The sequence below is a fragment of the Haplochromis burtoni genome, unplaced genomic scaffold (genome assembly GCF_018398535.1).
Source record: "Haplochromis burtoni strain Fernald_Lab_line unplaced genomic scaffold, NCSU_Asbu1 Contig_36, whole genome shotgun sequence".
Lineage (NCBI taxonomy): Eukaryota > Metazoa > Chordata > Actinopteri > Cichliformes > Cichlidae > Haplochromis > Haplochromis burtoni.
The window spans coordinates 45948-70198 of record NW_024582397.1 but is presented as its reverse complement, the minus strand read 5'-3'; the positions used below and the strand labels follow the sequence as shown (position 1 = coordinate 70198).

Sequence of the window (24251 nt, the reverse complement as noted above, 5' to 3'; positions counted from 1 at the left end):
ATAGATAGATAGATAGATAGATAGATAGATAGATAGATAGATAGATAGATAGATAGATAGATAGATAGATAGATAGATAGATAGATAGATATGGAACTATTAATGGGGATTATATACACATACACTTATGTTATTTCATTGTATTTCATTATCTACATTACAGTAATGGCTTATAACTACTTAAATACATAACAATTTGAATACATGCACATGTTTCTGAATAAGTACTATTTCTTTTGGAAACCAACCTTTTTTCACTTGATTTTTTTTTACTAAACACATTTACTAAACAATGAATCCTACACATGTACTATATACACTGATACAAATCATATACCTCTAAGAGCTAGCTTGATTAACTTATGTCATTTCTCAGTTCTTTCATATATTAAAAAAAGAAAGAAAAAAGGCAACAAATTATACAACTAGCTCAATTTGAACAATATATCAGTCTTCTCATTTAACTCTGCGTTATTGTGAATACTTTGTAAAATATTGCCAAAACAATTCCTGAATCTCATCAGCTTAGAAATGATCAAGAAGTTTGTGCACCTCATGGAATACGTAAATGCCAGAAAGGTCAACTTCTGTTAAGCAATAATTTACAGGAAATGAAAAATCAAAGGATTAAAGAGCTGGGAGGAATCAGGATGGAGAATATTTTTGAGTTATTTCAGGCCTAATATTAATGTCAAAGAGCTTTCACTGAAGTCTTGATTTTGCCTAAAATATTCAAGCCAAATATGTCACACATGGATTAGCAACTCATTTGATGTCAAACCCCTGAGCAAGCAGACAAGCCAAACATTAGTCCTGCTGCTGTACTTCACACACTGATACAAAGTGATTCATCTCGTTCTTCATGTGCCTATTTCTCACTGCACTCAACAGGAGGATTTTGCTTGGAGTGATGCTGCCAATGTGTAACTGTATACACCACTAACCGGGAAAAGCAGATGGCATTTTGAACTTAGATTATATTCCGTGCCAAAGTGAAATATTTAGCGGAACTAGGTCATGTTTTTAAAGTTTAATGAGATGCAACACAACACTGACCATCTGGAGGAACTGAAAAATTCACACTGAACTGGAGGCTCAGTGGGTAATGGGGAGGAGAGCAGTACATATAAAACAACCCATTGATCTTCCTCCTCCAGGCCATTAATGAAAAACAATTTCAAGAGAGCCCGCTGTAGATAATCAAAGGGGTCACTTTTCTTCTTGGCCACTGTAATGTAGCCTTTCTGCTCTGTTAATGGGCGTCTTTGAGGGTGAAAGGAACCATGAGGCATAATGAAAGAGATGGAAGGGCATGGGACTTGCTTCATCCAATGAATCATACGGCATTAATGAGAATCAGTTTTTCTCCTGCAGCTCATGTATGCAGAACTGTGTCCCGCTGTCAGAGATAACTCCACCAAATTAGTCAGGTGAGATCAGATGAAACAAAAACTGTAATTTATGAGCTGATATTTGAGGGGGTTGATTACGCAGCTTTGAGAGCACTAGTCACTTTCAAAAAAAATGGAAAGAAATCTGAGCACTTGGCAGTTTTACCTGGTAATGAAGTCAGGATTCGCTTGGTCTGCGGAGGCGATTAAATGTTTAGTGTCCAAAGCAGCATAATTTGTTGTCTCATCATATCCAGATATGATGGTCAATCAAAAGAGATTATGTTGAGCTTTCCTTTTGTGTCTTATAATAGAACAAAACATACTTCGGAATTTTATAACTACATATATGTCTCCAAATGCCATTATATAAGAACATAGAGTCCTTGTTTAGTAATACACTAGAAGGTGGTAAAAGAACACATCTTTTCTGATTCTTCATTAAGAAAAGATTGCATTTTAGTGGTATTGCAATAACAAGTGTTTTTTCTTTAATAAAACTCTTGATATAATTTTATGTATACACAAAATAATAAGAAACCTTATAAGACACTGTAGTATTGGTGTTCAAGGTCTGCATTCTGGACTAAATCAGTGAGAGAAACATCATTTCAGCAGAATCTCAGATTGTGTGGAACAGAGCGTGCAATGAAATACAAGTATAGGTGACAGGTTAGAGTTCAGCTGCACTGGAACTAAGACCCAAAGAAGTGATGTGAGGACGCTGATGTGTATGGAATAAAATTAGTAAAATGCCAGCATAATTAAGTATTGTCAGACATTTATGAGGACAATTTTATGAGAGGAGTAAAGGTGGAAAACTGAGGAGAGGAGAGTGAGGCGGGAAGGGATATTTCACTGCTTGAGTTTAAAATCTGTCTGCAGGCAATGCTACGCAGCAGGGCAGAGATCAGGGAAGCTTTGTTACCCATCTTTCCCTCTGAGCTTTTCAGCCAGTCAGCAAAAATTATTCTTTGGACTTTCATAAGACTATAGTATTCTTTATATGTCTGTATAATATGAACACAGGGGCAGCAGGGAAGCTTTATTTTCAGTGTTTGTAGGTGCAACAGTGACTGAGGCAAAGCATGGTCAGGACTGGCCCGGCAGCCCCTACTAAATAATGTACAAAGATGATTTGTTCTGTGACAGGAAGGATAAAATGCACCACGGTGGGTTGTGTAGCATTCTGATTACACAGACAAACCTAAGTAGGTACTGAAAAATCAGATGCAGGCTTCAGCTTGTCCAGAAATACAAGAGGTAGGTGTAGCTATTTTCTTTTCCTTAAATATAGCAATGCCACACTGTGTCAATTTTCCACATTTAAAATTTCACACAAACGTATGACCAGCAAAATGCTGTGGTAGTCCAAGAATTTACACTGGCACATTATGAGAATGCATTACAATTGTTGTATGAAAAGCATTTTAATGGTCAATGTGATTCAATGTTTTGTATACAACCAGGTTATAACAGTTATTATAAGATTATGTTCCATGCTATGATCATGTGCATTGTTGAATAATCTCCAATGTATATTTAAAACAACACACTGACTTCACAATGATAATCTGACACAATAATAATAATCTGTGATTCAGCTAGATAGACTACAACTCTAGTTTTTTAATGTGTTCCACTAGACTCACTTTGCCCTTTTTTCAATTTAGTACAAAAGCCTGTGCTTTGGCTGACATCAGCTTCACCTAAAATACATGTCACAAAGGAACACAAGCTCACTCAGAGGGCACTAAACACTTTTTTAAAAATGTTTTTAACTTGAGCTTCTGTTGTTAGACTTGTTGTTGTCAAAAGAATATTTGTAGTAGTGTTCGTAATTACCAGATCATCCTGCCATGAAGCCTGTGGCCTCTGGACATGATGAAGATCCTCAGGTAGGTCCTGACAAAGTACAGACGCTTAATCAGCAAACAGGGAGGCATTTTGAATTTTTTATATTAGCAATACCTTTTTTTCCTTCATCTTTAAAACATCCTTTAAGGATAAAACATGTCATTAGACATGGGATTAAAAATGTGCATCATTTTTTCTCCTTCATTTGTCTGGTTTTATAAAACAATTTTAAGAAGGGCATATGTGATATGAACCGTCTTTATTTTCTATTTCAGAATGGAGGTTAGCTGGTAATAACAGTGTAAACAAATCCAAATAGGATGCAACATGATGGAAGGATGGAGGAAAGAAGAAATAATTGGATGGGGATTTCTGAAATACAACTGACAGATAATACCTTGAATTCGTTCATTTCTTTTGTACTCACTGGGTAAATGTCAATCTTCCGGTCCCTTCCCACTGACATCACATAGCTTCAAACATAAATTGCACAAGCTCAGCGTGGATTCAAATTTATTCTAAGCCAAAAACACTTCCAAATATCACATCATTACTCACAAATTCCTGTGGACTTGGAGAAAGATGCAGTCACACACCTCACGACATTCACCATCTACAGGGAGAAAAAAATTCAAAGTGACTTTTCAATGATCAGATAATTTAATGTTTCAAACTTTCTGAGAGAGTAAAAGAAAAAGAAAAAAAGAAACCCATGCCTTTCTTTAATGTCTTCAGGCATAGACCATTGTTGAAGTTCCAGATCTTTAAAGATCCATCTCTTCCACCAGTGACGAGTCTGCAGACTCAAGAACATACGATGTGAGAATGGCATCTTATGGCAATGTAATATAAGTATGATAAGGTAGTGGCTTATTATATTATATAAAAGGTGACACTAAATATTGTATCATACCTTCTCCCTTTGGGATCAAATGTCAAACAAGTGATAGAAGACAGTTCGTGAGAGCCACCAAACTCAAAAAGTTGACACCCAGTGTCAAAATCCCAGATTCTCACAACCTAAAACCAGTAACAGCTCAGGTTTATTAAACATTTGATTTTCAGAATATCTAATATGATGGTGGTGTATGTGTTTTAACAGACACTGGAATCATTATTAATAGAATTCCTAAGGTGGTTAACATGTTGCAAAGCAGTAATTTACTCACAGATCCTTCAGTGCAGCTGACTACCTGACGAAACTCCTTACTGTAACCGCAGCACAAAACAGGCTCATTATGAGAAACAGTGAAGTGACGGTGAAGCCGCTGCCTGACAGAAGAAAAAGATAAGAAGATGAATGAAATAACTAGAGCGAGATTAGTATTAAGGAGACACAGTCATCTCTGCAAAAATAAATCTCCATGTTCAGAATGAAAGTAGGATTTTAGTTTAAAATCAACAGCTGTATTGAACTTCAGAGCATATTGGATCCCCTCGCTAACTGAGCTCAAAGGCATGACATCCTACCTTAACTTCAGAGGGAGCATAGTCATACAGTCCGCTGCAATATACAGAGACTTCATTGCAGGGGAATATGCGCATGCAGAAATATCACCATGAATCCGGCTTGCTTTGGGGTCTGCTGTAAACAGGCAACACTGATCCTGAAGATGCCAAATCTGAAGTAAACAGATGAACAGCAGTGAAAGACCTCACACTGTTTACTGTTTATCCTTTTAATCACAGTATAAATTATGTCTTATGAGAGAATAAAGTATACTAGAGTTATACATTTATGTGAAAAATAAAGTAAAATATTTTTTACATCTTACATTTAAATACTATGAGTTCAATAGTTTGCAGATTCACTTTTAGTAGCAAAAACCTGAAGTAATCATTTTCTGTATTACTTGATCAGCTTCTCATATTGGTGTGTGAGAAATTGGTGTGCAGGAATTTTGGCCCACTCGCCATTGTGATACCCTGATTACTTTCTTTGTAGATTTGTTGATGTGTCTGGGATAACCGTCCTGCTGCATAATCCACTTTAAGCTTCAGCTTTGAGACAGATGGCCTCAAATTTGTCTCTAGAATACTTTGGTATACAGCAAAATGTATAGCTCACTCTATGACTGTAAGGAGCCCAGGTCTGGTGCAATACAAGCCTAAATCATCACCCCTCCACCACCATGCTCGACTGTTCACATGAGGTGTTTGTTCTAATATGCTGTGTTTGATATTTGCCAAACATAGCATCATTCACTGTGGCTAGAGAGCTCCACTTTGGTTTGGTGTGTACAAGGAACATTATTTCAGATGTCTTGTGATTTGTTAAAATGCAGCTTTGCAATCCTAAACCATGTTGCTGTTCTTTGTAGAAAGAAGAGGCTTTCTCCTAGCAACAAGAACGGTCTTTTTTTTTTTGTTGTTTTATTTTTTTTTTAATAATTGTACCGTCGTGAACATTTCACATTCTAACTCTGACCTGTAGTTTCTGAGATATAGATTTTGGAGTTTTTCTACTTTCTCTGAGAATTGCATGGTCTGAAGTTGGGGTGAATTTGTCTACTTCTGGGAACATTGATTATTGTATTAACACACAATGATTGCTCCAAATCAGCAAACTCAATGATGATCGGTCAATCAAGTGTGCTTCATTAGCAGCCCAGGCCAACACTAACGGGGCACTTACTGTTTCACAGAACAGCATAGAAACTTTCTTTTTGACGTGACCGTATATACAGTCAGATGGCTTCTATCGGTATTATATTGTACCACTGAATCCTTATTATTATGGTTCATCTGTAATCATCTATCAAGTAATGTGATACAATTGAAACTCACTGTCAAATTTAAAATGTAGTGGACTAAAAAGAAAAGTATAAGTATCCCCACTGGAACATGGTGGCACTAAACTGGCAAAGTTAACCTTATATCAAGTTTTCTAATACTGTTGGAGAAATGCACATGGGCTTGATGACTGTACAACAATAAGAATCACAAATCATTTGTATACTTTGGAAAACGTAAAATCACACGTAAAACATAAAAATGAGTCATCAGTCACTTTCACAGTGCAGTCTGTTGAGACAGAGAAGATTTGATTGTCTTCTGAGGAGATGCGGATGGAGATGATAGGAGCAGAGTGGCCTTTCAAAATACCAGTTGGTTTTCTAAAATTGAAATTGAATCAGGTGAAAAAATGATTGTTTTTTAAAAACATGATACTTCAAAGAACAAAATCCTAGTCACTCTAGGTCCCTTACCCAGAATAATGTGGATTCCACAGGCGTATAAGTTTATCCATGCCTCCAGTAATCAGCAATCTGTGCTTCTGACAGAGGTCAAAGGTCCTGACACCTTTGTAGATGCTAAAGACAGTCTGATCACACGATGCCCGGACCTGTGGTGTCCAACTCAGCTGGATCTTCTTGGATTTACCTTCATAACAGGTCTCTTTAATTTCACTCAGCTGTTGCTCAGCATCTGTTAAAGGCAGCAGGCAGCCTCAAGAAGGAAAAAACAAAATAAAACATAAACAATACACATTTTAGTTAGGCTTTGTGTACGAGCATCAATCAAAACATTCCTTTTGCACCAACGGTAAGTCATTATCAGAATAAATGACCAAGTCTGCAAGTGGACATGCCCACATGCGGGGTGATCACGCACACAGACAGGTGGGAATAGATTGGTGAATTTGTGATAGATGAGTCATCATGAGTCATTTCTCACAGCTATCCATCCAGGCTACCTAATGTTCAAAACTGAGTTTAATTACTGAACACTGCAGAATACAAAGGAGTTGATTTTTTAAATCTATTTTTTAACAACCATCCTAAGGATGCGTGATTTTCAATTTGGTTCTCTCATTACAGACACTGTGTATGCATCCAAAACAGACAAGTAAATATGTACATCCAAGTAACAACAATAAATGTATGATTTTCTGGTATTGTACTGAACATATTATATAGGAAAGACGGAAATAGAGCTGAACAGAAATTACCTATAACAAGAGAAGAAGATTCTTCGTTTGATGAGGAGACAACAACCTGAAGACTATGAAAATATTTAATCTAAATTGGGAAAGAAATGTTTCTGTTTTAGGACTTTCATTTCATAATATATGTCAAATATCACACCATGACCAAACCTCAATATATTTCTTCGTATGGAGCATAACCACAGAAAGGTAAAACGTCACCTGTGTCACCCAGTCATGATGAACCTTCCATCTAATAAAAGTCAGGTTTGGAGAAAGAACTGCATGGTTAATTGATATGTTAGGTATAGTTTCAGTCTTTGGCAGTTTATTCCATAACCTATAAAAAGAGATGTGGAGATGTTCAGTCATGCCTGAAAACCATCAGACATTCAGAGATGCAACTTCATGTAAGTTATGTATAATTAGGGGACACATAGAATCTGAGGTATAATTTTAAATAACATAAAAATAACCAGCAACATGAAGTTAAAAAATTTGACTAATATTCTCTATTACATTCTTGTTTACAGATTATCATATTCTCGTTTACAGATTGTTGCTTTATAATTTGAATTAAATGACAGCAGTAATAACACTACTAGTAAAATACACATGTTTTAATCCTCCGTGAAACAGTCTAAAATAAACTCTCAAAAGTGTTAAAAAGTGAATCAAATCAAGGTAACTTACCTTTAAACTGCATGATAATTAAAATAAAACAAAAAAAATTAATAAAAATCACTGAGTTAAAAACCAGCTGGCACCAAAAGTGACTGATGATAAAATTTCTTCACTTGGCTTTTATAAATATATAAACGTTGAAAATTAGACGGTGCTAGAGGAAGCAGTAAATTGGATTTACAGTGTATGTAGAGGATCCTCCACTGAGGATCCATATTCCACAATCGGTGGAGGATGAAAAACTGACCTTAACTTTAAAATAAATAAAAAAAAGAGAGAAAAAGAAAATCTCAAGAAAGCAAATCATAATAGCCATCTTATAATAGCCTCAGTATTGCAGTTACCATGCAACTGAAGTGGTGTGGGAGTTATTGTAAAGTGGGTGATATTACTCAGTAGAGCATCCCAAACTTTTAATTGCTGTGTATTATGCAGAATCACCAAACACATTTTAAATATATCTTGTCTTCTGAGGTATTTCTTTTTAACTTGCAAATTCTTTTTGATCAAGCAAGATCATGATTTGGGAGAAAAACTAGTACTGAAGTACTGACATATGATTGTCTATGAATGGTTAATGCCTCTCCCAGGCTTTTCTTTGATCATCCAGTAGTGGAGAAAATCAGAGGTAATACTTAAATTTGAATAGCCAAAATGTTTTGCTTAAAGTCACAAAAATATGTCACAAAAATATCTTCAAATCGTTAGCTTCATAGCATAAGTGCCTAAGTCATTTTTTTGTGTTTTGTGTTTCAGACGGACAGGATGATGCAGCAGTGGTAGGGGAGTAAAGTTAGGCAAAAATCTCAATTTGACCAAAAAATGACTTAGGCACTTATGCTATGAAGCTAACGAAATGCATTCATAATATATACAGAAACAAAACTTGAATTTAAGTGAGTGTAAGTATTTGAAAAAGCAACATTACCTGAAGGTATCTCCAGCAGAGGATATTAACATGATAGTCACACATCCCTGAGAGACAAAGCAGTTAGATCTCTGCCAGATTTTTGTTTGATAATTCAATCAGCTTTTAATAACAAGACCTACTTCAGAGTCTCCATACAGAACACAGCATTTATCCTGGCCATTGTAGCTATGAGCAGAAAAACAAACACTGTGTAAAGAATTCATTTAGGTAGTCATAAGACGATGCTAGCATGAAGAATTGCTGCTCACCTGTAGTCCACTGTCAGGGGTATTGTTTCTAGTTCACTGATCTGACAATAAGGCTCCAGAGAGAAAAGGTTATAAAGCTGGAGCTCTCTATCCCTGCACAATAGTAAAGATATCTACATAAACAAACTTAGCAGAGCCCAGGACCTGTAGTTAATGAGACTAAATTTTATTTCACCACTTCTCATTACCCTGTCGCGATCATCAGCTTGTTGTACTCGCTCATCAGAGCAAAGTCACTTGCCCATTTTGACTTTGTATTTGTTGGATCTTCATTCTGTGAGAATTAACAAATACATTAAAAACTCATATTTACAAAATTGGAGCTGGAGCCTATCCCAGCTGTCATAGGGCGAGAGGCGGGGTACACCCTGGACAGGTCGCCAGTCTGTCGCAGGGCCAACACACAGGGACAGACAACCATTCGCACTCACATTCACTCGCACATTCACACCTAGTGGTAATTTGGACTATCCAATTAACCTATCCCCACAAGTTGACTTTAAAAAGTCATCAGGAAGTAATCATGGTGTTGACAGTAAGCATTCAGGTAAATGTGCACAAGCTGAAACATACAAACAGGTGTTTGGTCTTCTGGGGTTTAAGTTCAGGACTCCAGTGGCAAGCACACCCGTCTTCTCGCACTGTTACGATGGTGTCATCATGAGTAGACTGGATGTTGACAATAGGAATCCCGTGATTAAAGGAATTCATGGTGGCTGGCAGAATGAAGGCCACCTGGTTGTTGCGTCTTGCAGTTTCCTCCTGCCCTTTATACTGCTGCAGCATGTATGTGCAGAACTCACCCTGTATCACATGTTGTGTGTTAGAAAAGCCAGTGTTCTTCTGTATATTATTATTATTACATTTGTATCAGTTCTTTAAGGAATTATTTTTAGCCTTTTCTTTACTAACCTAAAATTTTGCAATTAAATTAAAGGTCCAATGTCCAGGGAAGATACATTACTATTACTGCACAAGGTGAATATATTAGTTTACAGTCAACCTAGGGCTAGGAGCACTCTGATAATTATTATTTATACTTGGTTCACAAATCCCCACTAGCCAAAGTAATTTTACTGCTGTCTAGCTTTTGTTTTTTTTAATTGCATAATCCTGGTGTTTACATACATGGGAAAGTGTTTTGAAGGGGTGTATGCTTCACAAAAAAACATAAATAATCTCACCCATGAAATCGTCCCTTTGCCTAAATAATCAATCTTCTTAAATAACCCTTGAATCTCCATGTAGGTCTGTGAAATTTAAAGAGTGGAAGAATGAACTGACACTTTTCTACGGTAAATTCTTCAGGCAATTTCCTTAATTGTAGATAAAGGGAAATACAGACGAGGCAGATTTTAAAAAAAATCTGAGACAGAGATGCAAAAAGAGGTGTGATGCTATCTTACTGCATTAGGTAAATCCAAACACTTCTTCATCATAGGTCCAAATTTGGCCACATCAATGTATCTCAATCCACCTGATTCAAATTCCTTTGCAAGAAAAAAAAATTAAATCACATTTCAGAAATGAATAACCAGACAATACATTTTTTTTTAAAAACAGAAGAGATCACACAATACCTCAAATGCTAGTTTCAGTTTCTCAAGGGTCTCAAGTGATATTTTCTCATCAATCTTAATCAGAAGGAGGGAATTGTGACAGTTACTATTATGCAAGGCAGCCTGGATTATTAGAATAAATCAGCATGGTGAAAAATAAAACAAGTAATTAAGTGTAATTGGCAAATATGCTTCTTCCATTTTTTTTCACTCCATTTAAGCAGTTCTTAAAATCTGAGTGCTAAAAATGCAAATTAAAAGTATTTATTTTTTTATGTATATATTTATTTTACACTGAACCATTATCAGCACATATGATTAGGGCTCAACCTCAGAGTATAATTACTATCTGTAATGGTCACCACAGGCACCACCAGCAATGTCATGTCTCGAAGATGCTTCCACAAGGCCGGATGGCAGGCCATGCTCTCTGTGTTAATGGCCTATCCTCAGATTTTCCATGGTTTCCTAGCAACTGGTCCTTGATCCATGAAGCTCTTTGATCTATCATTAATAAATAACACGGATAAACAGCCTAATTCCTCAAGGATGAAACTAGGGTTGAGGTTTCCCCACGGTATCTCCTGAACTGGGGAGATAATTGTTTAATCAGTCAGAGTGATGGAAGGACTAAAAGTGTTCACATAACCTCGACTGCTTTGCAGATCCCTTTATAAGAGATGCATAACTTTGAACTCCTGAGCCTTTTCTGCCTAATCTGTTAAGGCGCACTGCTCATTACATTAGCTAGGAGTCTGACTGACATCTGCAACTGAAACCCACAAAGTTGAGCTGCTGCATTTGCACCAGCCTCCCACATAATTCTATCATTTTTGTCAGCTTGAAAGCTTGAATTTGAATCTACTGGGGACCTTTTAAGTAGTTGGCTCAGCCACAATGTTTGTTTTACTTTGGCCTGAAACATGGCCATCCTGGGCTCTGGGATAGATTGTCCTGCCCGATGTGCTGTCAGGGAGCAAGTAAATTGATCATCAACTTGATTTAAAATGGCATTTTTGGCATTAGCTCACATCCATGCTGCTACTGGTAGGATGTGCTTCAGCTGTAGTCAAGTTTAAAAGCTCTTCGGGATCTTTAACATGGTCTGTAAAGTCAAGTTCAGAACTGCAGCACTCTAGTGACATCTTCAGGCTAAATGTAGCAACTCTAGAAAAGAAAGCTCATGGGCAAGGGGTGAAAATATATAATGATATTATCCCATCTGGACTTTGTTCTTGGAGAGATGGTTTGGTTAACATTTATTCACTCATTTCATTTTGCATTTAGCTTGATATTTAGATTTTTACCTTGAGGTTGTAAGTTGAATTGATGAGGTGATATTGCTGTCTCGTGATTTTCTCATTATCTCCGAGTGTGACAGAGTGCCTCCGTCTGCTCTGTTTGAGCAGCTCTTTCACCAACCAGTCAGGCTGTTCTTTTCCATCCTCGCTGTCAGTCAGTTGTCTTGGTACTGAAGAATCATCTGCTTTCTCATCCCGATATCCCAGCCCAGATGTGTTTCTTGTCCTCTCCTCTAAACCACTCAGTTCTGAGAGGATGCTGGAGGATTTGATATATGGGTAAGTAACGTTTAACCTTCAGTTATACAAGAAGGGACTTATTAGAGGAATCAAAATTCTCACATGTTTGAAAAAGAAACATTAGTGATGTTGGATATGATCTGTTTAATCCTAGGAATGTGATTATGATTCCCAGGTGACAGTGCTTCCTGCATTACAGGATAACTACTAAGTACTACCACAGATGGCAACACAAGCCCCATGACTACAGCAAACATTTTGTAACCAAGACTGAGAATAAAGCAAGGCTTCAACTTTTATCACTTGTCTAGACATTTAAACTCTGTTAGAGCTGACATTTAAAAGCAATGTGATTTCCAGTGGCGGCAGGGTAAACAATAACAGAGCAGATTACCTGTGTACATGTTGAGTCTCTAATCTTCCCGAAGCTGAAGAAGAGCGAACCTTTTTCCCCAAAGGCATTCTTTTTAATTCCTGTATCTTAAAGGTTGGTGTGACGTAAAAGGCACATTTTAGTGTTAAACATTTCTTCAAAGAGACCTCCAAACAGACGTTAATCAGTCAGATCTTACACTAGCTCACCTGATACTCACTTATGCATTACACCTGAACAGAGCAGGTGGCCCCGTGGTAACTAAGACACCAAAAGTGACAACTGAGACTACACAGCTTAAAACAAGACCCAGTGCTTGCAAAGAATCAGGGCTGTGACCATGTAAACATTGCAAATGGATAGAAATAAGCTATTGAGATATTGTTCTGTATTTTAAACTACTGTGCCACATTTTAACTTTCACTTCATTTAATTTACATTGCAAACCTACAGTTGCTAATATGTGTCTACAAAGGTTAAGCATTTTTCTTTTATTGTTATCAAGCTGTATAAGAATTGAGTTAAGTCCGATTGGGGAATATATTTTATATAAAACTAAGAGAAGCACGAGAACATTTGATTATTGGGCACAGACGTTAGGTCACAATATCATGCACACAAAAACTAAATCAGCAAAAATGAATTCTTTCATCTTTAATTCATAATATTATTGTGCTGATTTTACAGAGTGAACTGAGATTACATAAAAACACAAACAGCTAATATAAAATGATGAAATTCAGTGAGGTCCTGGCCAGCTTGATCTCCACTCTGGCGAGTCTGAGTTACGCACAGCTGCTGGAAGTTTATTGACTTTCTCCTTATTGTTTGGACAGACATCTTTACTCAAAACCACTTTTAGAGCCTCCTGCTCTGTAAAGCCAAAAGATAAAAACCAACATAAGCACATCTGTCAAACCACAATCACTGAACAATCTGTTATAAAGCTAAAACATTTAAATAAATAAATAAATAAATAAATAAATAAATAAATAAATAAATAAATAAATAAATAAATAAAATAAACTGGTGCTAACCCCTTTTAGGTAAAATTCTGTGTAACTGCTCCAGCTCCTGGGGTGTCAGAGACTTCATCACAGATGTGACAGTATTGACTGGCTTTCCGAAAAAATGGTCATAGGTTGCTACATTAGCACGATTCTTCTGAATCTGCAAGTTTCTTGGTACAACAGTGGGAACTGTAACATAGACAATCATCATCTAATACACTGCAAATCACCAGAGCTGCTGTTTACATGCATCTTCTATAGTTTTTGAGTAGACAGTACCTATACCGGGGCAGGTCACATTTGGATCTGTTTTGCAGCAGTGAGAAACACTGACCATGAGTTCAGATTTTTGGTTTGGCTGGCGATAATTGTCCCTCATCACAGTGTCAGTAGAGAGTGATATGCGGTGCCTGTTGTGCATAGGTGCAAACCATCTGGCTGCTTTTTCAGTGTCATTGTACTCTGTCAAGAAGAAAATACCATGACAAAATGAAAATGAATGGCAAATGGAAAATGAACTGTAGAGAGAAATGTCATGAAATGTTATGACATCTGGATGTGTGTGCACAGATGTAGTCAGCCATTCTGACGAGTTCTCGTACATGAGATTGACTGAAAATTGTGTACCTTGAGGTGTACCCATGAAGTCACATTTGTAAGTGGAGAGGTACTGTGCGGTTAGGGCCTTACGGATCTCACCCTCAGAAGGGAGGCATTTCAAAGGGAATGCAATATGGTCAGAGTTTCTTGCAACATCCCTTGGCAGCCTCCACATCATGAAAGACTTGGGGGAAAATAGCTTAATTTAAAGGTTACAATACACTGTGAAAGGTCAAGCATGCCATTTCACTATAAATGTAAAAACTGAGGGTTGGTGCCAACCTTGCTGGGATGCGGGTTATTTCTCCTCTGCCCTGAGGCTGTTCCTGTACGAATGCATTCAGGTTTACAGGCAGGCTTCCAGCTAAAGTCCTTACTGTATATACTTGAACCAAAAGGTCCAGACTGTGAATATGAGTCTATCAATGACGTTGACAGGGGCTTCCTACATAAGTACCAGCACAGACACATAATTACACACACAACCATGCATAATGTGTATGCTTATTTAGAGCCTCATAAGTCCATGATTTTACTTACAGGAAAATATCTGCAGCTGAACTTGGCTGGTAGATGAATTGCCTTTTGTGAGTTGTTTCATATGGATCCCACCACTGTTTCCCCCCTGGAAAAAATACTACTATACTGTAACTACTTTTTTAAGTATTTCAATCACTGTAGACATGGCACATCTAAAGCTGAGTTCAAATTAAACTTTTTGATCTACATAGTAACGACAGTATAACAAAGGCTACTGTATACCTCTGTAATGTAACTGTGCTTAAAATAAATGTAGACTTGTACTAAAAAATGAATCTGTACTTCTAAGTTCTGTAGTTCTCTGTAATTTTAATATTATGCAGATTTTGCTTGAAATATTAACATGGACTTGGACAAAAATCACATAAAACAAAAGCATACTGGAAAATTTACTGTTAGTCAATTTGGTCAAAATTGCCACGTAAAACATGAGTAGTAATTGGTGCATCTTTTTAATAAGAGAGTATAAAATGGGATATTGTGACTGTGGTGCATGTGCTTGTATTATAAGGATTTGTTAGAGGTGCCTTATATATATAGTAACAGACATATAAGGTGCCTTATATGCAATGTTCTCTCTAATTTTTCATGTGTCTGAGCGAACGCACAAACTCCCTGAGCGATCCCTTGGACCACTGTGAGCAACAGTAGACGTGTGCACTGTGGTCACGCCAGCATCGAATCCATCCAAGTTACATGGTTTATTAAAATAATCAAATTACAGCATTTACATTTATGTTAGACTCCTTTTAACTGCTTTATCCCACTTACAATGAAAATGTAAAAACATCTTGTTCATGACCTGTGTAGTATGTTAACACTATTGGAAGTAAAAATAACTTGAACTCCAATTTTGAAAACAAAACTTTCTTTTTTTTTTTTTTTTTAATAAAGCGGACTATGAGTCTGTGGTCTGGGAGAGAGTCCTGTAACTCTCTGTCTGCAAAATAAAGTATACAAAGACCAATGTTGGGTAATTAATTATATAGTTACTTCTTTAAAAACTTACTGAGTTTTGCAAACAACAAAGATTTTTGCAGCTGTTTACCTAAAAATGCTGCCAAGGCGTTTTTTAAAGAAACATTTCAAACTATTTACAGAACAACCAGCTGTTCTGCATCAAATTTGATGCCACACAAATTATTTGTGCTACTCTAAAAAATAATTTCTGTCCACTGTGAGATAAAGGAGAACATCAAAAGCCTGATACCTGCAGGCCTGACAACAGGAGATGTATCACTGCTGTAACACCTGTAACATTCAGCAGTCGCCTCATTGTTCTGACGCACACAACAAAACTATTGACTACACTAAACACTAACTACACAAAATTTGCTCTAAACGTTGCAAATCTCTGGCATTTCAAAACCGCCGTCACTCCTAAAACTTCCTGGAGTGCTTTCAAGCGTTTTCCTTATAGGTTTTTACCGTTCCTTCCCGCAGTAAATATAAACAACGATAGTAATCCAGAAGAAAACCAAACATTGCATATATTTTTATCATAACTCTGGTTTTACGTGGCCTATCAACACAATTTAAAAACTGGTATAAAGTCCACACTTTTTCCGTCAATTGTTCCTTCTGTCCTGCTCACATCTCCAATGGTTGTACACGTTGTCATTAACGTGGCTTCACTCCACAACAGCCACGCGGCGCCGCTTTTCTAGCTAAAACACCGGTGTCGGCACATAAGGACGCTGTCATAGCCTGTCAACGACGTTGATTAGCTGTGCATTTACGTGAATGTGAATTGCGTGATTGGCTGGACTATGGGATAAGGTGGCATCATTCCAATCCCATACTGGAGCCGCCAGTCACTTATTGACTAACACTGCAAAACAGAATTGTCAAAGTTTTAATTTTAATTTCAATTCAGGTTAGATTTTTTTTTGTGCGCAACGCAGATTTTTTCTGCGCAGGGACCGTGCCATCAGTGCGCAATTGCGCACGCATGCAGTTTAGAGGGAACATTGCATATGTCTGCTACAGGTGATAGTGGGCAAAACAATTCCTAACTTCTCAAATCTTATAATCTGACAAATACTCATATTACAACCACAAACAACTAAAAATAACACCCCAAAATAATAAAAACTAAACATTTTAAAAGAAGAAAAAACAAAACATAAAAAAGCAGATAACTAAGTTTAAAAAACACAAAACTGGTATAACATGTACGTTAATTAAACAAAACCTTTTGATGTTACAATAACATGCAAAATAAATGCAAGAAAACATTTTAAGTTCCATACTGGGTTTCTTTTTGTGTTTACCTATCCTTGGTTTAACATTACCTTGCGTTGCCATTGGTGACTGGTGGTTTGTTCTAGCATCTCCTCTTATAGCTGATTTCAGTGTACTTAAATCCATTAAATTTTTTAGATGAAAAGTTACTTCATTGGTATCCTGATGAAAAGCATATGCTGACAATTCCTGTGAGTATTAAAATTAGAGCATTATACGTACACAAGCTTTATCTACACAGTGTCAAAGCTGATCCAAGCAGGATGTAGTATGCACTGTGGTTATGGAGACCTACAACATTTAAACAGAAGCACAGCAGGGGAGATGTTGAATTAAAAATTTAGCATTGTTACAGGCGCCTTATATGTCTGTTACTGGTGATAGTGGGTAGTAACTAAGTACATTTGGGTATATTTTTCAGTAATCAATATTCAACTCATCAACAATTCAAAGAGAAATAACTTACAGCAATAGATTTAATAGTTCCTGAACATTTTATAAATAAAAAACATTAAAAGAGAAATGGGCAATTCTTCTGTACTGCACTTCTTTCAACTGTATTACACATCTTTTAACTGTATAAACTAAACTTTAGATAATATCATGATTTGTTTTTTCTAAAAATAGTACATGACATAAAATAAGATATTTCATAGTTGCAGGAGGTAAACATTTAACATTTTGGCTTTGTTCATCCATCCTTGTCCACACAAAAAATGGACTTCAGAAGTTTTTACTATTAGAAGTCACCTCAAAGCTTTGCTATTATTACTTTTGCTGCTGCTAAAAAAATGATAACACTACATTCCCTAACTTAAAAGTGAGTGCTTCCTAAACCTAATAACTAGTTTGACCACTTTTGGCATCAATGACTATAGTATATACAATCAAGCATTTGTGATAACTGGCAATGAGTCTTGGGATTGTTTTAATTTAGGCCCAGTGAAGGATTTTAAAACATGAATGACCTGTTTAAGGCCACGCAAAAGCATTTCAATTGGATTTAACCTCGGTCTCTGAGTGGGCCGCTCTAAAACCATCCTTTTATTTATTATTTTTTGAGACATTCAGAGACTTAGTCTTGTGCATAACCAAACTGTACTTCACAGCTTTGGGTCACAAACTGATGGCCGGATAATATTCTTCAGGATTTTCTGATAGAAAGCAGAATTCATGGTTCCATCAGTTTCGACAAGAACCTGAAGCAGTATAGCATCCTGAAATCATCACACTAGCACCACCATGTCTGACTGCTGGTATGATGTCCTTTTTATGAAATGCTATGCTAGTTTAATGCAAGGCTTCCAAAAAGTTGTACTTATGTCCCATCAGTCCACAGAATATTTTCTCAAAAGTTTTGGGATGTTCTTTGGAGGATGTTTTTTGGCAAATGCAAGACAAGCCTATGTATTCTTGTTGATCAGCAGTAAACTCACCCATGGATGCTACTTTTTTCCCAGTCTCTTTCTTATTGTTGAATTATGAACACTGACCTTATTAGCACATTCCAATTACCTCATACGTTGGGTGACAGAATTCAGGAGGGCTGTTACTCCCGAGTTAAAATAAATATAAAGAAAAACAGGATTTGATTTGCTTCTCAACAAGGAAGAGCCATTCCTGTGTCGCAAACAATACAGCATAATACTTGCTTTTTGTAATATGCTGTATTTGTATTATGCACAGCTGCAGGTTGGTGGGGCTGGTACTTTCAGAAAAGAAAATTGGAGTCGAAGGGACATTCCAGACCAACAAAAAAAACATCTTAAGGCAACTGTTGTTGTAATTAAATTTTTTTTTTCTAAATTCAGTATTTTATTTTTTAGATTGTTTAAAACTGGCTGTGTTTCTCCAAAGACAATGTCTCCAAAAGAGAAAGGCAAGTTTGAAGACATGGCCAAGCAAGACAAGTTGCGTTATGAGCGGGAAATGAAGAATTACGTGCCTCCCAAGGGCCAGAAGAAGAAGCGATTCAAGGACCCCAATGCCCCCAAGAGACCACCGTATGTGCTATAATCTACACTTTCTCATTTTCTTTCAGACTGTAGGGGTTTTTTGAGCAATTAAACGGCAACGTTTTTGGTTTTTTTCCGTTTCCTTCTTTTCCCCCCACAGGTCTGCATTTTTCCTCTTCTGTGCAGATTTTTGCCCAAAAATAAAAAGTGAAAATCCAGGCCTTTCCATTGGGGACACAGCAAAGAAGTTGGGAGAGATGTGGAACAGCTCATCTGCGGAAGAAAAACAGCCATATGAGAAGAAGGCTGCCAAGTTGAAGGAGAAATATGACATGGTGATAATCCAAAATGATTATCACCTTGTCATATTTCCAACCCACAGGTCTGCATTTTTCCTCTTCTGTGCAGATTTTCGCCCAAAAATAAAAAGTTAATTAATTGAACTGAAATAAATATAACAATTGCAACTGGGAACTTGGAAATTCCGACTTAATCTGAAATGCAGGATAACTGAGGGAAGTGAGACTGCGAGTTTTTTTTAGATATTGCTCTGGGTTCTTTTATGACCTTATGGACGAGTTGTCAATCCACTCTTTTGAGTCATTTTAGTAGGCTGGAAAATCCTGGGAAGGTTTCCTGTACAAAGTTGTTGCATGATGTGCTTTTTGAGATCTTTAAGACCACTAGTGGTGTGTGGATCGATACTGAAATATCGATTCTTCTGATACCAGTAAGTTATGTTGTAGAATCGATTCTCATATTAAAATATCGATATTTTAGTACTTTGGGGTAAATTTGTAGTTTATCATTAAAAGGAACAGAGTAGAAAGAAACTATATCATTCGGATCGTCTGAATTGGAAGGAACTACTTCCTCTTACGCCTTTCATAGTCATATGTGAAACATGGCTGTACATGATGCTACATGTTACATGATGATGTGTTTCCCTCTTTATGCACTGAAGCTGGCACGTTCCCTGAGTTTTTCCAGCAAGATGGTGCACCACCACATTATGGGTGCCAGGTCCGAGCATTCCTAGATGAAGTTTCCTGAAAAGTGGATTGGTCGTCGTAGGCCAGTTGAATGGCCCCCAAGGTCTCCCGATCTGGCCCCCTTAGACTTTTATCTTTGGGGTCATCTGAAGGCAATTGTCTATGGTGTGAAGATACGAGATGTGCAGCACCTAAAACTACGGATACTGGATGCCTGTGCTGGCATTTCTCCTGCGGTGTTGCTATCAGTGTGTGAAGAGTGGGAGAAGAGGGTTGCATTCACAATCCAACACAATGGAAAGCACATTGAACACATTTTATAAGTGGTCAGAAACTTGTAAATAACTCATGAAAGAATAAAGTTACGTTGAAACCAAGCACACCATTGTTTTTCTTGTGACATTACCAATAAGTCTGATGTGTCACATGGCCCTCTTCCTATTGAAAAAACAAAAGTTGTATCCAAGATGGCTGACTTCTAAATGGCCACCATGGTCACCACCAATCTTGAGGAGTTTGCCCCCTCACATATACTAATGTGCCACAAACAGGACTTTAATATCACCAACCATTCCCATTTTATTACGTTGTATCCATATAAATGGCCCACCCTGTATAAATGTGTGGCAGCCCCTTGGCGTACAATGGCAGAGTGTTAACGGAGTCATGTGCGGACGTATTTTACATCCACAAACAGCCAAGATGCGGTTTGCGATACATGTGGCAAGACAGTGAGGTGTTGTGGCAACACCACTAACCTCGTCAAACACCTCAGAGTAAATCATATCACAGAATATGATGAGCTTATGTTGAGGTGAACTGAAGAGGAGGAGAGGGACAGGTGCTGCTAGGGCGAGACAGACGTATCTCGCGGAGTCCTTTAGTGTTGCAGGCAGGCAACATGCTCAAATAGAGCACAACTTCAAGTTTTTTTTATTTCTATATGATAATTCTGCATTATTAAGCAATAAGAACAAGTAGTCTAATGTTCTGTAATCATTATGAAGCTATATTATTATATTATTATTACAATTACATAATACAATTATATATTGTATTATGAAATACAATGAAACATTAAGTTTTCGTACAAAGTATTGGTATCGGATCAGTATCGTCGATACCACCCTGGATTTTACTTGGTATCGGATCAGAAAAGAAATCAGTGGAATCGCACATCACTAAAGACCACTTCATTTTGTCAAAACCTAATTAAGTGCTTTCCATAGCCAGTGAAATTGAACTCCGCTTTTCAAAAAATGTGTTAAATCATACCTAATTCATTAATATTTAATAATAATTAATATTTCGCTGGATAAATGAAACTATCATTTAAATTTTTTTTAATTTATTCTTGTCTAATATTAAAACTTGCTTTAACATGTACATGTGGTAAAATAGACAATAAATAAATCAGAACGGGGACAAACACCCTTTCTCAAAGCAGTGAGTTACGTAAACGATATGATTCGCTGATAATGCTCCTTTAAGGTAAGCTTAGGAGTAACTTCAAATTGCTAGTCTTTCCTTTTTGTTTTTTACTAATGGGCTCTGCATTTCTTTCCGTTTGTGTTTCCCTGCAGTTAAACTCACTGGCATTCAAGCCGAGCGCCATCACACCGCCGTGTTTTGAACAACCAACCGTTCAACAAGCAGGACTGACAGCGCGTGTCCAATAAGATACTCCAAGGAGTTGGCGGCAGCCAATGTCCGACAGCCGGTGCCCAACACACAGAATAAACACAGACGGATTCTCGCAGCCGAAAGACCGCGCACTGACGGTGCTTTTCGTCCCATTGTTTGAGACGTACCGACGTGCTGCTGGCCTCATATAGCGCTGTAGGGGTAAGCACTATAAACGTAATCTTAAACAAAGCGAATAGTGTGCGGCTCTTATGAATGAAACGATGCTCTGGGATATGCTTTGCACAGTATACATTAACGTTGTACGTAGTTGGTTGCATGGCTGAGCTGAATGGGATGCTAACTCAGTATCACGCTCCTGGTGTTTAACGTTATCTTGCTAACTTGGCTAAGTAGTTACCGTACAGTGACATTCACCACGGCCATGAGTAATAACTAAAATAAAGTGCCCATTGGGTTAAAGGACAAGAGCCCTGATGGTCGAGTTAACTGTCTGCCACACTTCGCTTAACGTAACGTCCGCTGCTGTGGTGCGTGCTAAAGGTGGCTGGATGCTACCATAAAGGCTAGCGCTAGCTGGCTGTTGAATGTAGGTTAATACCGTTGACTGGTGCTGAGGCAACCGGAGTACGGTGATACAGGCAGAGCATCATTCTCCGGCATTAGTACGACTTTCACTAAACTTTTAGTCGAATAATATTTAGCGTTTAGAGGGGTGACAGCAGTAACAGGCAAATTTGTTCTGAAGGACGTAAGGGGTGTTTGAAAAACGGGCAGCTAGCCATTGTTAGCAGTCTAATCAGCCATTTTCATAATCGTCTCCCGAGATGAGCACCGTGACATGCTAGCCTAGCTTGAAGGCTAACGCTGATAGCAAGAGGACACAAAGCAAGATGGCTAAAAGCTAATGAACAATCAAATGAGGTGGACGCTAATGTGTTCACGTAGAACCTTTAGCCGGTTAGCTTCACGTTATATTGTCGGAGTGCTAAAATTAAGCAGCACTATACTGTTTTTACTAGCTTGTATAGGTAAACGTTTGATCTAACGCGCTAGTAGAGTAATGTGTAGCTGATTGTAGTTTTAATAAATGCTAGCCTCTTCATACAATGGATCATCAGTCACCCCAGGCACCCTCCTCCCACCACCCAGTTTAAACAATAGATGTGAGGAACTGATTGAGTAGGAGGCAGACAATTGGCGAGGGCCATTCAGATGCTATTACTTACATTGCATGAAAGTGCTGGTATACTTTGAATTTAAAACTGTATTTTCTCTCCTTAAAATTTAGTAAGCCAAAATGGGGAAGGATCCAAAGAAGCCGAGGGGCAAAATGTCCTCATATGCCTACTTTGTGCAGACGTGCCGGGAGGAGCATAAGAAGAAACACCCTGATGCCAGTGTCAACTTCTCAGAGTTCTCCAAGAAATGCTCTGAGCGATGGAAGGTAAAAGGAATTATTCATAATATTAGATTTTATTTTCAGTTTTCTAAATTCAGTATTTTATTTTTTAGATTGTTTAAAACTGGCTGTGTTTCTCCAAAGACAATGTCTCCAAAAGAGAAAGGCAAGTTTGAAGACATGGCCAAGCAAGACAAGTTGCGTTATGAGCGGGAAATGAAGAATTACGTGCCTCCCAAGGGCCAGAAGAAGAAGCGATTCAAGGACCCCAATGCCCCCAAGAGACCACCGTATGTGCTATAATCTACACTTTCTCATTTTCTTTCAGACTGTAGGGGTTTTTTGAGCAATTAAACGGCAACGTTTTTGGTTTTTTTCCGTTTCCTTCTTTTCCCCCCACAGGTCTGCATTTTTCCTCTTCTGTGCAGATTTTTGCCCAAAAATAAAAAGTGAAAATCCAGGCCTTTCCATTGGGGACACAGCAAAGAAGTTGGGAGAGATGTGGAACAGCTCATCTGCAGAAGAAAAGCAGCCATATGAGAAGAAGGCTGCCAAGTTGAAGGAGAAATATGACAAGGTGATAATACAAAATGACATGGAAGTTAAACTTGTTGATTTGATAGAAAAATGTTATTGTCTGTGGAGCATGGAAAAGAGCCCATCTCTCTGTTACAGGATATTGTTGCTTACCGCACAAAGGGAAAAGTGGATTCAGGACCAGCTGCTGCAGCTGATGATGATGATGATGACAATGAAGAAGAAGAGGAGGAAGGAGAAGAAGAAGAGGAAGATGAGGATGATGATGATGAGTAGCTCACTTGGGGATGGGACCTGCAGTTTTGTTTATGCCATATATCCTTATATCTCAATTCACCATCTTGAAAAACCGAAGTCAGATTGACCAAGATCATGTGTATATTTAATGTTTTTAAGATGTACAGTGTTATTCTCCTTTTCCTTTTTCTTTTGTTTTTTTTTTGTAAAGTCAACACTACATATCTTACGTTTGGAATTTTCTAGTGGTAGTACTTTATCCCTGCCATATTATGTAACAGTCTAGGAGGACTACAAATAAGTATGAAAGTAACTAGTCCTTAGGTGTTCCAACTCAAAAATGAGATTTCTGAGTTGCTAGTGTATTTTTGTTTATTTTGAAAAATATTTTTTTATGTGCTGTCCCAATGTCTTTTTATTGTTCTTTGAATACCACTCTAATATCAAATGCAGCTGTCGACATTCAAGAATGTCTTCAATAAAGGTCGTTTTTTTTTTTTTTTTAACAAGTTTGTTTTTTTTTCCTCCTAATTTTAATCATCTCACAATATCTAAAAACTACCAAACTTCCATGTATT

General features: G+C 37.5%; 4 protein-coding genes and 1 long non-coding RNA gene across 6 annotated transcripts; 2 read left to right on the top strand and 3 right to left on the bottom strand.

Annotated features, from left to right (window-relative positions):
- Positions 1-4168: 4168 nt before the first annotated feature.
- LOC121814317 lies at positions 4169-5283 on the bottom strand. The gene is made up of 3 exons (XR_006054274.1): positions 4719-5283; positions 4418-4520; positions 4169-4268 (listed from the first exon to the last, which is right to left on the bottom strand). It is a non-coding gene; the product is annotated as an uncharacterized LOC121814317 (long non-coding RNA).
- Positions 5284-6135: 852 nt separating this feature from the next.
- On the bottom strand, positions 6136-7568 carry LOC102299060 (WD repeat-containing protein 49-like). Its single transcript, XM_042219699.1, has 5 exons — positions 7551-7568; positions 7201-7270; positions 6458-6698; positions 6259-6364; positions 6136-6141 (listed from the first exon to the last, which is right to left on the bottom strand). The coding sequence occupies exons 1-5, from the start codon at positions 7566-7568 to the stop codon at positions 6136-6138; spliced, it is 441 nt and encodes a 146-aa protein (XP_042075633.1).
- A 1194-nt stretch (positions 7569-8762) lies between these two features.
- On the bottom strand, positions 8763-10747 carry wdr95 (WD40 repeat domain 95). The gene is made up of 8 exons (XM_014334900.2): positions 10620-10747; positions 10446-10529; positions 10224-10289; positions 9613-9843; positions 9228-9313; positions 9040-9132; positions 8911-8956; positions 8763-8835 (listed from the first exon to the last, which is right to left on the bottom strand). Exons 2-8 carry the CDS (start codon positions 10476-10478, stop codon positions 8785-8787), a joined length of 606 nt encoding a protein of 201 aa, XP_014190386.2. The 5' UTR covers positions 10479-10529; positions 10620-10747; the 3' UTR covers positions 8763-8784.
- A 7837-nt stretch (positions 10748-18584) lies between these two features.
- On the top strand, positions 18585-21657 carry LOC102298419 (high mobility group protein B1-like). The gene is made up of 4 exons (XM_014334899.2): positions 18585-18598; positions 18712-18909; positions 19022-19243; positions 21510-21657. Exons 1-4 carry the CDS (start codon positions 18585-18587, stop codon positions 21655-21657), a joined length of 582 nt encoding a protein of 193 aa, XP_014190385.2.
- Positions 21481-24177, top strand: hmgb1b (high mobility group box 1b). Of its 2 annotated transcripts, none has more exons than XM_005926429.3 (5): positions 21481-21698; positions 22789-22944; positions 23044-23189; positions 23302-23476; positions 23575-24177. In XM_005926429.3, exons 2-5 carry the CDS (start codon positions 22798-22800, stop codon positions 23710-23712), a joined length of 606 nt encoding a protein of 201 aa, XP_005926491.1. In that variant the 5' UTR covers positions 21481-21698; positions 22789-22797; the 3' UTR covers positions 23713-24177. The 2 variants fall into 2 exon arrangements, with proteins under 2 accessions (XP_005926491.1, XP_005926492.1); XM_005926430.3 differs by lacking the exon at positions 21481-21698 and adding an exon at positions 22035-22162.
- Positions 24178-24251: the final 74 nt, after the last annotated feature.